This window comes from Tyto alba, unplaced genomic scaffold, assembly GCF_018691265.1.
Source record: "Tyto alba isolate M040663 unplaced genomic scaffold, T.alba_DEE_v4.0 Super-Scaffold_17, whole genome shotgun sequence".
Classification (NCBI taxonomy): Eukaryota; Metazoa; Chordata; class Aves; order Strigiformes; family Tytonidae; genus Tyto; species Tyto alba.
Genome location: NW_024881279.1, coordinates 12382310 through 12394806, shown reverse-complemented (window position 1 = coordinate 12394806; position 12497 = coordinate 12382310). Strand labels below are relative to the sequence as shown.

At 40.3% G+C, this 12497-nt stretch overlaps 1 protein-coding gene across 1 annotated transcript; it reads left to right on the top strand.

Annotated features, from left to right (window-relative positions):
- Positions 1–2796: 2796 nt before the first annotated feature.
- Positions 2797–9597, top strand: CUNH5orf47 (chromosome unknown C5orf47 homolog). The gene is made up of 5 exons (XM_033005351.2): positions 2797–3247; positions 4878–4966; positions 6417–6519; positions 9135–9184; positions 9571–9597. Exons 1-5 carry the CDS (start codon positions 2797–2799, stop codon positions 9595–9597), a joined length of 720 nt encoding a protein of 239 aa, XP_032861242.2.
- Positions 9598–12497: the final 2900 nt, after the last annotated feature.

Here is a 12497-nt window from a genome sequence, read left to right as displayed (position 1 = left end):
TGCATTACTTCGATTTACCAGAAGTGGTGACTTTTGTTTTTATAATGATTCCTAGTTATACTAATAAATGGTCCCCAGTGTATTCTGTAAAAAACCCCACATTCTAATAAAATACCTCACCCCAGCGACTCTCATTAAATATTCTATGAAAATGAAGGAGATACAGTAATTGTTTGTGATACTGCTGAGGGTATAATTAACAAGGTTTGACTGTAGCTGTTATCAGAATTAGCATATTTTCCACGTAAAAATCCCTGTTAACTATGTTAAGATTCATATTTCAGATGTAGTCAGTTGATCAAGATAATGTAATACTTAACAAGCAACCTACCTTGCTTGAATTATGTTGAATTATGTGAGTACTTTGTTTAACTCCACGGTAAAGAATCCTCACAGAAAAACAAGTCTCCAACAGCAGGAGTTACCTTTTTGCAGGGTATCTCTAGGGAATCAGGGAATCACTAAATGTACATGCAGCAGTGCCCCATTGGCTCCTTCCTTCCCTCTCCTCGGCATAAGCTGTAGGCTTGCTACCACCAAAACCTACCTTATTTTAAAGTGATAGTCAAGGTTAATAGATGATGTGTACTTGGCCAAAGTAAAACTGAAACAATAGAATTCAGGAAACAATACAAGTTCTGAGCTGGACAAGCTGACATTTAAATACAAAACAAATGGCATGATGAGGTGCAGGCTGAAAGCTAGAATCTGGTCTGTTTTTAACTAGACAGTTGAAGATGTGGTGAAAAGCTGAAATGTTTGTTCAGAGTGATAAATACAGAGATAGTGGCTAGCTGATAGTCAGTTAACACATGTGGAAAGGCAGGTGAACAGTGTACAGCTAAAATAGCTGAATTTTCCAGTTACGCAGACTGATCACAGATTTTAGGTGGCCTTGATTTTTGTCAGTAACAACAGATCCTAAAAGGGATCTGAGCTGAATTTGCATTTGAAATCAAAGTTCTGGCAATGTACTATTGAGAAAAGTGGACAAAATGTCCCACACAAGGCATGTGTATTTGTATTAGTAGGGTGGAAGCATATTCCATAAATATAGATGTGAGAAAACCACCAATTTGGCAGCCCTGATGCCCTGACAGAGCCATAGGAAGGAAGCAGCCTGGCAGCTGGCAAAGGGAACTCCTGGTTAGGAAGATACAGCAGCAAGCGTTCACGTACAGTGTGAAGACAGTCATAGAATAAAAATGGTGCTGTTTATGTGCATGTGTTCAGTGTTTTTTTGAGTTGTGGACTGAGACTTGTGTGTTCCAGCAAAAGAAGTGCTTTCTTTACCAGGGCTTTGTGGTTAACAGACATGACGAAGCTCGCACTTCAGGATCAGTTTTTAACAAAGTTGTTCAGTTGCCTCTCTCTGGGCTTAACACCCCCAAATTGAACTTGCCGGCTACCTCACTGGGCAAATTTGTTAGCTCTCATCTTTGCAGAGGAAGTCTGTGGTGTCTGGGTAGTTTTTCTGAGATCACAGTTGATCTCAAGGCTACCGACTCCGTGGTTGTATTGTATCTGTGACCTCCTTCTTAGTCCATACGCTTTGGAGCCTGCAGTAGATGCCTTTTTATCATTGGGAAATAACAAATGACTCTGACAAACTGTCAGGCTGTGCCTCTGGAAACTGTTTTCCTCTTTTTCAACTGCATACACAAAATGTCTTTTTCTGACAGTGTATAAGATACCTGGAAATCCTGGGATACCTCGCAGAAGAGTGCTTGTGGGCTTTCCCCTCCTCTCGTCAGGTCGCTGCAGCGTCAGGGACACGGGCTTGTTCGGTAGGTAAGGCTGCCACCTCGTGGGGTCCCTCTGCACAGCACCCTGCCCTGCCAGGGGACAAGGGGACCGCAGCCCCGGGGACCTCAAGGACTCTCAGCCTCCTCAGAGGCTGGGGAAAGACTCCGCTTTGCTTCGTGGTCTTTTCGGATTCATTCTCAAGGGCGACAGGTTGTCAGCGCCATTCATACTGCTGGTGCAGCTAAAACGATTAGAAAAAGGTTGGGTTTTTTTTTTGTTTGTTTGGGTTTTTTTCACAGAATTTATTCTTTCTAATTCGTAAGGCTTCCCCTCGTCTGAGCAGCTAAGTGTGCTGAAACCCTGGGAGATAATACGGAGCAGTATCTCACTGTCAAAGCAAAAATCAATGGGACTTGTTCTCTTAAGTGGTTTGAAAAATCCCACGTCACTGGCCATATCTCATGGCCCCTGCTGCAGAGGGACATGTCTCTGTGGAGCACCTTCACAGGAAGGACTCCCGTCTGCGATGGGCATTCTCTCAGTATTGCACAGCATGCATATATGCCTGCTGTTGCTTGAAGGACAAAATTACAACAGGTATTTAAACTACTGTTTCATAAATGTTGTTCAGCAGGTGGTTGGAGCCACTCACCCATGTTCTAGCAAGTAAGCTTCTTTGGAGTACACCAGGATGAAAATTCATTATATCAATTCAGGAGCCATGGAAGCACCCACAGAAAGAAGATGCTGCTTGTTCCTCTTCTGCAAATTGCAGCAGGGACAAACCATACATCACTGCCTTCAGCATGAAGTCTTCTGTATCACTTTGTCAATATTGCACAAAATATATCAATGTATGACTTCGGGCAGCATACTTTGTGCTAAACCCTAACTAACACTGGCCAAAACCAACCTTGTGGAGCAGGTTACTACCAAGACAGACACTGGGGTGGTACGAGGCCTGCTCCTATTCTGCACCAAGCTCATTGTTCCTTCCTGCTCAGAAAACAGTTACTTCTCCCTTCTTCACCATCCAGGTGAAATGGGACGATGGCAGTCAGACAGAACGGGGCAGGAGGAGTGCTCCGCAGGTCCCCACATGCCATGCCTGCGCAGAGGGAGGGGCCGCTGGCGCTGTGCACCCTGCAGCGTGGCAACCAGGACACCGGCCCCTCCAGCCCCCGTCTCTCCTCAGCGGGGCCTCACCGCCATCCTGCCCCACCAGAGATGGAGCCTGGCCGCAGCCAGGGGAGGCCGTGTGTGCCGCTCGTTTATGTCAACAGCTTCGGCTCCCACTGCTGCGGCTCCGTCATCCGCTACGGCCGGGGCTGCTGGCAGGCTGAGGCGGGCCGCGCCGGGCCGAGGCCCGCGGGGCAGGCCGGGAGGCGAAGGGCCGCCCTGGCGTCAGGGGACATGGCCAGACCTGGGCCACCCGCTGCCGGTGGCAGGGCACGGGCGGTGGGGAGCTGTGGCACGGTGAAACCTGTCAGCCACCATGGTGGTATGTGTCACCGAGCGCGGGGACCTCTGTGCCCCTGGGCACAGGAGAGCACGGGGCTGAGCCACCGCCATCTTCCCCTCTTCTGGCAGGAAACCATTTCCCTGCAGCACGCTGCTGATGCTGTCCCACCAGGGTCTTCCCTCTCAGACAGCACACTGAGGGGTGAAGCTGGCACAATTGTTTTTTTTAATGTGCCCAAAACAATTGGACAGTGTAATTTAGGCAGGAGGTGGAACATTGTGTTAAATTTACATGAGTTAAAAATGTAATATTTTTGCCTTACACTGTTGAGCTACAGCATCTTTATCCTGTAAGGTGAGGTGGCTGTGGGCAGTGCAGACTTCCCTGTCCTTTCCTGTGATGTCAATAAGCCCAAAAATAAGCTACATCCAACAGGGCTGCTCTATTACACACTGAATTACACACTGAACTTCTGGGTCCTTCCTGCCTCTTCTCAGGAGATTCCTGCCTCACCAGAAAGCCACTGTGCTGCTGGCTCCCTCTTTTCTGTGACAGCTCGAAGATGTTTCTTAATTTTCTTTCTTTGTAGCTGGAACCAAAGAAAGTTGGGATGGGCATGGGTGTGGGTGCCTTTTTTTATAAAAGCAAACAAAAAAGATTAGGGAGTTTTCCATCCATGATCTGTTATGAAACATAGCTCTGCTGCACAGGATGAAATGGAGTGAAAATGGAGAGCATGACCTGGCTTCTGGAGAAAAAGCCAGTGTGTGAGCTGGAAATGATGGGTGACACAGATAGGGTGGTCCTGAATTTTACTAACTTGTTGGTCTTGAGATGTTTTCATTTTCTTCTTCTTTTTTCTCCCCTAAAAGCCATTTTTTTCAAAGATGATAAAGGTGTTACATTAGTCTGTAACTAAAAGCACCAGTTCTGCCAGGTTATTATCCAAGTGATGCCAACCCGTGGCTCGGAGGCAGCCTGTGACTACTGGTAACTCAAAGCCTTCCTCCTGCGATGTGGCTTCCATGGGTATTTGGTGGTGGGGCTGTGGTGGCCTGGAGAATGCTAGTTTGCCTGAAGCCCTGCTTTGGCAGGGGATGAGCCTGTGGCTGTGACCACATTCAGCATCCCCTCACGGGTCACCCTTTTGCTCAGCTCATGCCATGCCCTGCCTGTCCAGCAGCTCCTTGGAAAGCTGCTGTCCTCACTGCGCTGGGAACTCACCTGAGTCTTTCCTCCTTGTGGCTATGTTTGTCTTGAATCCACAAGATCAACCTGCCCTTCTTCCTTCCGTTTTTAGTGCTAGCAGAGGTGATTTGTCTATTTTCGTGCCTCAGTCTACTCACCTCCTCTTTAAGCTTAGGCAGAATTTTAGTAGCTGCCATAGCAAGAGGAAAAAGAGGGAATTAAAAGCCAGTTGTTAATGCCTAGAAGCCCATTGTCTTAATTTTTGGTTGCTGTACAGTTTTGAAATCTGTTCTGTGGAGTTTGAGTGACACGCACTTGCACCATGGTCATAATGGAGAATATAAGCAAAGCAATAGCACAATGTAAGGATTGATCCTGTAACCTGCTGGGACCAGAAATAAGTATCCGTCTGGAAGATCTGCAGCTTCATCATGAATATATTGTAAACACTCAAAATATGCTTTCTAAACTCTCTTCCTAGGTGACCTTCAAGAGGCTAAGACTGACACCTTTGACTTTCCCCTCCCGTCAAGAAATGTTGATAAAGTAATTAAACGAAAGAAGCAAAAGGTATAAAATGTGGGACCTGAATTAGCTGCCTTTGCATTTGAGAAAATTGCTTCCTGCTTGTTCTGTGTATGTCTGTGTAAGAGCATGAGGGAGATTAAAAGATTGGATTGGTAGTCTGTTGCTGAAAACCTTAGTTACAGAAAAGAAAAATGGTATTATTTTCCCTCTCTGGAGGCTTTAAAATTCTGGCTCTCATTCAATAAAGCACTTAAGTGTGTGCTTACCTTGAAAAATGAGAGTATGTTGTTGACTTAAAGCCTGTACTGAAATGCTTTGCTGGATAGGGGCCAGGGTCCTGCACACCTTGCTGGGTGAAACCCAGCAGGGAAAAGCTCTGCAGCTCCTCTTCCTCTTCTGCTTTAAGCAAAGAAATCCCACAGATTACAAGTAAGCAAAGGCAAGAATCAGAGGTATTAACACCATAGTAGGAGTAATACAAAATTACTTTCTGTTTCACAAATGTACTTCTGTTCCTGTTCAGTAGTTCAACAAATGCTTGAAATTTTAAAAGGCACATTTATTAAAACGGTAACTCATTATGAGATTTTGTAATGTGTGAAGTACAAGTAATCAGCTAGACCATAACACAGTAGTGTCACAGATACTTGATTTAAAACCAGCAAAATACTACTTACTTCAGAGGAAGAGCTAATAACATACTGTAATATCGCTCTTCTAGTACATTAAATAGTCTTCAAAAAGAATGAGGAATATGTATTATGTTTTAGCAATAAATGTCCATGAGAAAGGAATTATCTTTAGATTTCAACTAGTTTCACGGATGGAGTCCAGCAAAAGTTGTAACGTTAGCATGTTAACAGCCATTGATATTTGTTAGGCTGGCACTCTGAATGCCTTTGTCAACAGTTCCAATTTAATATTTTAAATGCACAAGTTTGAAATGTGCCCATTATAAATGGAGCTTTATGCCTCTAACATAAAGGTCATCAACATTTATAAAACAGATTACTGTGGATTTGATATGAAATAGGCAAGGTCGTTGCTATTCTGGAATCTGAGCATGGGGTCTGAATTATGCTGCTGCTCAGGGATTATGTGGGAAAGATTGGCTCCGGGAAAAAGAAGCAATCTTATTTTTCCCTCCATTTTGGATTACTCTGAAGGGAGTTTAATGGCTCTACACACGTTTTCATAAGCTCTTCTTAGCTAGAAGGGCACTTCACAAGTCCTGGATAAACAAGAGTTCTAGGCAAGAAAGGAGGAGCATATCTCAGGTGGAAAATTGTGGAGTAATTTGTTTTTTGACTTTTAAATAGAGGTCATTCTTCCAGTATATCCCACATATATATTCTTCCTCCACATCTCCTTCCTCAACAAAAAAACAGTTGGACTTCACAATTATGCTGGAGAATTCAAAGTTCTGCCCTATATATGTTTTAATTCAAACTTTCTATATGCTTCACTGAGAAAGTTCAATTTTATCTTTCAGTCCAAAGTCTGGCTTAAGGTCTGGAAAGTAATTTCAAAAATGCTTGAAGAAAATGAAAAGTTCAGAAGTCGACTCTTGACTTGCAGTCAGTTTAATGGAGAAGGTAGGCAATGAATTGATGATGTTTTATTTTACCAGAGAAAACAAATTATTAATGCAAGTGCTTTGACTTAAGATCCCTAGGTTTAAGGTCCATTCAGCTGTTTGTTTTGGGTAGCAGGTTTTACAACTCACAAATTATGAAATTCATTGCATACTTTAGACAGTTCTAATCTTATTTGTAAAACCCTTGTGTTTCAATGAGGGTCTTCTATGTATTCATTTGGAGGAAGGATAGCAGAAGTGTTTGCTGCAGTTGAACATAAAATATCTTCAAGTTTTTCTGAACACGTGAAATATGTAATTAAACTATTATTCACAGATTGGTCCAAGGCAATACTTGTATGAATAATAATTTATTTTTACATATAGAGAATAGTGGTTGGTTTCATACAAACAATAAATAAATTAGATGCTCCTCAAAGGTAGCTGTAACACAATTTAACATAACTATCAAACATGTTCTCACACTGCACCCTGAATACAGCTATTTCATTACTGGAAAATGACTCAGGAATTAGAACTGGTGCTCTGCACGGAGCCAGCTTCAATTAGAGACATTGTGGTTGCTGCACAATTTAAGATAATGCAGTGTATGCTTACAAATGCAATTGGAATTTTCGGCTTCACAGTCTGATGAGTTTTTAGGAAAAAGAATATACTAATCCATGAAGAGTTACCAGGCGAGTTAAAAAATGGCATATTCTGCCACAGCACGTCTGCTTTGCTTACATTTGTATTGATGGAAGTTTCCGCACATGGGCATGTTAGGGTATATACCAAAAGGTATGCCCATTGTTGCCAATATCTCACTTTTATAAAATGCTGTATGTTGCATACTGATTAGCTTTCCCTGTATGTGACAAGAAAATACTACCTCAAAAATTTTCTTTATGAGAACTAAGAAGTGAAATTCTGGTTCAAAACAAGTATCTGTCTACCCCAGTGAATGCCCCCTGTGACCTACAGTGGCTGTTATTGGAATAGTAGAAGAAATTCCACAATATGCTGCAACAGCATATTCCACAAGTTCTGCAAATATTCTGCAAATATTCTGCATTATGTGGAAAAGCACTTCTGTTTGCTTTAAAACCAATTCCTGAATAATTCTGATATTATGAGATACTGGGTATTAATGATGTGCTATTCATATTCTTTACACCAGTCTAGATTCCATTAGCCTCTGACATATTCATATTTCTATGCTGAGAAGTTCCAGTCTACTAAATCCCTCCTCATATGGTAACTCCTTCATGGCTCTGATAATCCTTATTCTCTTATCTTTGCCATCAGTTAAAACACTATCTGCTTCTCTATACGGTACATAATTCATCCATATTATTGCTCATATGTTTGCAGTAATGAGAAAGAGTAATTATTTGCAACTGTAACACTGTATCTAATTCAAGTGAGTACCTGTGACATCTAAGCCTTGCACAGAGTTGGGCAGGAGTACCCTTCCTCCTGAACTGATCCCTTCCTGGCAGCCAGGAGGGCTTTGCCACAGCAGGGTGGGTGTCTTTTGCATCAGTAGCGTCTGAGGACTTTTTCTGCTATAATGCTTGTTGCAGAAGCCATTGTAACACTGTGCTTCTCTCCTTAATCTAAATGTTTTGATCTAGCAGCTTCCACATACTTTCTCCTACAGCTTATATCATTGCAGAAGTTTTTGTGCACAGCTATTAATGTATATGTTGGATATATATGTATATGTAGCACATATACATCTATGTTTATCTAGGACACTGAAGACAAAAAAAAAGTCTTCCAGGATTTCTGTTCACTTGTTTTCAATAAAAAGGAGAACAAGAGATAAGGAAAAAGCAGTAGAAATTTTTAATCAGTGATTGCCTAGAAAACTTCAATTTTTTTGTAAAAAAACGCCAAAATTTTGCTGATATACCATCTCCTAAGTGGATTTACCATCTTAACATAATGGTTGCTAATCTGCTTTTCTTTTTGTTACAGATATGCAATGTGATGCTTTGTGAAGCTTGTATTTATAGACAGGCCCCATTCCCTTTCCAGATACTAATTTCTTTTTGTCATCAGAAGGGAGAGTATTGTCTTTATATAGAATTTTCAGTGACTTAAAAAAAAAACCAAACCAGTCAACCAACCAACCCATTCCCTCCTCCTCAACACCTACTCTATCCTTAATTGTAATTGTACATAATTTTTCAGGAGCTTTAACTGAGAATTTACTATTAAGTTCTATTTAGGTGAAAACCATCAATTCTAATATCTTCTTTCTAATTAGCAGATTTTACACAACATCAGATCAAGGAGATACTCCTTTTGGTCTCCTCTTGATCTGAATTTTTCATTAAAGAAGAAGCAAATGGAATAATTCTATCAGACATTTAGATGTGGATCAACAAATCTGAATAAACTGGGTTCATTTTATTGTTTTTTTGGTTTTGGTTTTTTTTTTTTTTTTTACTAGATTAATAAAGCTAGAAAATTAATGCTGCATTTTATTGCCTCTATAAGTAGTTTTCTTGAGAAAACAAAAATCTACCTGAATTCTAGTGCTACCTATTTACTCCTTGGAATGTTGCAATTAGATTCAGTGTGACTGAAAATGATGATGTGCCTCCACAAAATATTCTCCCACAGGCAGTGATATGAACCAAAGTTCACAGAAAGAGGCATCCTACCTGGACAGGGTATGTATGTAGTCCATTAATTGCCAAGCAAGCTTAAACGCTAAAATAAGCAAAATAATAATATTAAAAAGATGCACTGATATTGTTTAATGTTATTAATAAGTACTGGTTGTATACTTCAGTATTACTGACATTGGGCTCAAATGTTTTTCAAGATTTCAGTCATGTTTGGGAAGCAGAATAGCTCTGTTCTCAGCAGGAAGGTCTGTGTGCATTGCCAAAGCTGGGAGGTGGATTTTGCCTTTTTATAGAGCTAAATCCTTTTGTGATGGCCCAAAGGAAAATCTGAAGAATCTGAATAGAGTCTTTATTTGTCACACTTTATATCTGACTTTTTTATATTAAAGGAAATGCACCACTTCACTCTTGTCTTCTTTTTTCTTTAGGAGGAGTCCATCTTTGGCTGGGTATAGCAAGAAAATAAAGGAAGATTTAATCCGAAAGGAAATAGAAAAGTAGCAAAAGTTTTTATTTTGGTCTAGTTCTTACTGATGTCAGTGGCAAGACTGCAAGTGATTTCAGTGAACACAGGTTCTCTGTTGTTTGTTTGGTGTATGTGCTTCTACCGTTTAAGAGGTTTGTTTTTACAGTGGCTTAAATAGCTCTGTTGCGAGATATTTATTTCAAGTCATTAAATCTAGTATTTCACTTAGCTATTAGGTTTTGAAAGCTTTTTAATGAGCATAATATTGTGACAGTTTGCTTGCAAAAGAAGAGCGATACACATTTAGCATCGACTCTGTATTTATATCTATTTTTTTGTAGCTTGTCAGAATCATAAACAAACACAAATTCAGTAAGGCAGAACTCCACACAAAATATAAAGAAACATTTTTTTTTATTACTGATTTGAATAAATTTGACTTTATTATATTAAAAAAATACACAATTACCCTTCTGTTCATTCATCCATTTATACATGAAGCTCAGCAAGTATTCTGAATATGAAACCAGGTGAATGTTTTCTGTATTACTGTTCATTGTGAAGCACATAATGATATCATCATCATCAGAAGGTATTGTTTATCTAGCTGACTTCAATAACACAATATAATTTTCTTCTGTTATGGACTTTCATTCTTGAACTCCTGATTGACTGAAACACTTCTAAACTAGCAAACTGTGTAAATGGAACATGAAGACTGCATGAAAATAGTATGTATATGGATTTCATCTCTGTAGATAAAACATTCACCTGTCACAATTAGACATCCTTGGTTTCAATAAAAGGATTGTTTTCTCGTTGCATAATGTCTTAGTGTTTGCAGATATAATGACTGGAATGTCAGAGTGCTGAGCTTTAATAACATGCTAGTGATTGTGTCATTAAGCAGCAAAGCATTTGGAAGGGTTTAATCTCTGTTTTCTTAATAGTAAAATTGCAACTATATAACTGGAATGTGCCTTTTGATGACAGCTCTGGCATCAAGGTTCTTTTCTGATTTGTGGTTGAGTAATATTCTGATTTTACTTAAAATAGTTGACATTTCAGCTTGGAAAAGGAAGTGAGAAAGCAAAGTATTCAATCAAGATGTGATCATTTTTCTGGCAGAGCAAAAATGTCATAGTTCTTTGGTATTTTCAAAACACATGTTTGGAGTCACACTTTTTTTTTTTTTTTTTTTGGTTGTACTAAGGGAGATGATCTCCCTGTTCCCACAGTTCTATCAATGAAATGTTCGCATGGAGAGTATTTAGTTTATCATCCTGGACTGTAAATTGTAGAGTTGTTGCTCTCATGCTTCTTTTCTTGTAAAGTACAGCTTCCGTTGTTACCTTTACTGGCACAGACATAACGGGCCCTGGAAACAAAGCTTTTCTTCCAGGTGCATAATTATTAATTCTACAGGACAGATGAGATGCATTAACCTAAATCTCTGAATTAAATTCAGCCTAGTCATCGAGATTTTTCAGATAAATATAGACCTTTGTCTGTGGAACTATGCTAAATCATGTAAAAGGAAGAAATTATACAAGATAAATATGGCCCTAGATCATTCCTATCCATTTACCTCTTATAACTGGAAAAGCTGGTACAGGTTGGTTGCCAGTAGCTGTCAGGGATATCTGACAGTGTTTTTACCTGTGTGCTGCAGCCACTTCATGTGTGTAAAAGACCAGAAGGTGCAAGGGAAGACTCAGGCCCTGTAAAACAGATTTGATCTGTTTTTGGTACACGTGTGGGAATGCAGGAGTGCCAGCTTCCCCTCTTTGTGTTCAGGGACCAGTGCAGTGCGATAGCCTAGCCCCAGCATTGTCCAGCTTCAGTGGCTTTGCTACATTTTATGGGGATTCAGAGCAGCCTAGACTTACTTGCTGTGCTGCTCTGTTTTTCATCCAGGTGTGACTTGAGGGGAGGGCTTATGCAGTGTTGACTTTGCTCTATGTTTTTATACTTGCTAACATCCTTCTAATCAAGATAAAGAACTAATTACTGACTTCCTTATTAATCCCAGCAAATTTATATTCTTGCCTTCTTGTTTTAGCCTTTGTCCAACCTGCCTCTGTTCTGCTTTTGCCTCTCTTCCAGCTCACTCTAGAATGCAGTTTGTGTCCAGGGTGGAGGCTGATGAACAGCAGTGCTTTCTCAGCATGCAACATGTGTGAACCTGCAATTAAGAGCCAGAAGCCCCTTCCCCAGAAACCCTGTGGTGGTGATGATATAATTAATTAATTGGGATCTACTAATAGAAAAGACCTGTCATTAGCAGTACTTTGAAAGGGCTCGTTCATTTCAAATCACTTTGAGCCAGAACAGCTAATGCAGAGGGGCAAAAAGATATATGCTGATTCAGGCTCTATTTCTAATTCTTTCGGTAATGAAGTCTACTGTAGTAACCAGATTTCAAAGGTACTGTTATGAACAAGGGTAGTCAGTGCAGTTGAACTGCTGAAAAAATAGTCTGTAGAAGAACCTAGCTTGAGATATACAAACCAGACCAGCTGACACATACACCATCACCATCCACTCAGACCCCTGTAGTAATGCATTGGTTTTTTAGTTCATATGACCATTCAAGTGTAAACTGCAGAAGAGAAAGTAATTGTAGGGTTGCATTAAAATATGTTTGTATGATCCAAGTAAGTAATATATTCAACATGAAAAAAAAAAAAAAAAGGTTGGTTTATACACCAAAAACTTTATCTAAAACCTCTTTGTTAAAAGGAGTCAGAAATAAATAAGGGAACCTCAGGGCACTAGATCATATACTTGAGATTCAGAAAACAACTGATCTTCCTCTGAACTCCTTAATCATCACTGCAGAACCAAAAGCAAGTGTCATACTGTCCTGCTGTGGTTCCTGGGAAGCAG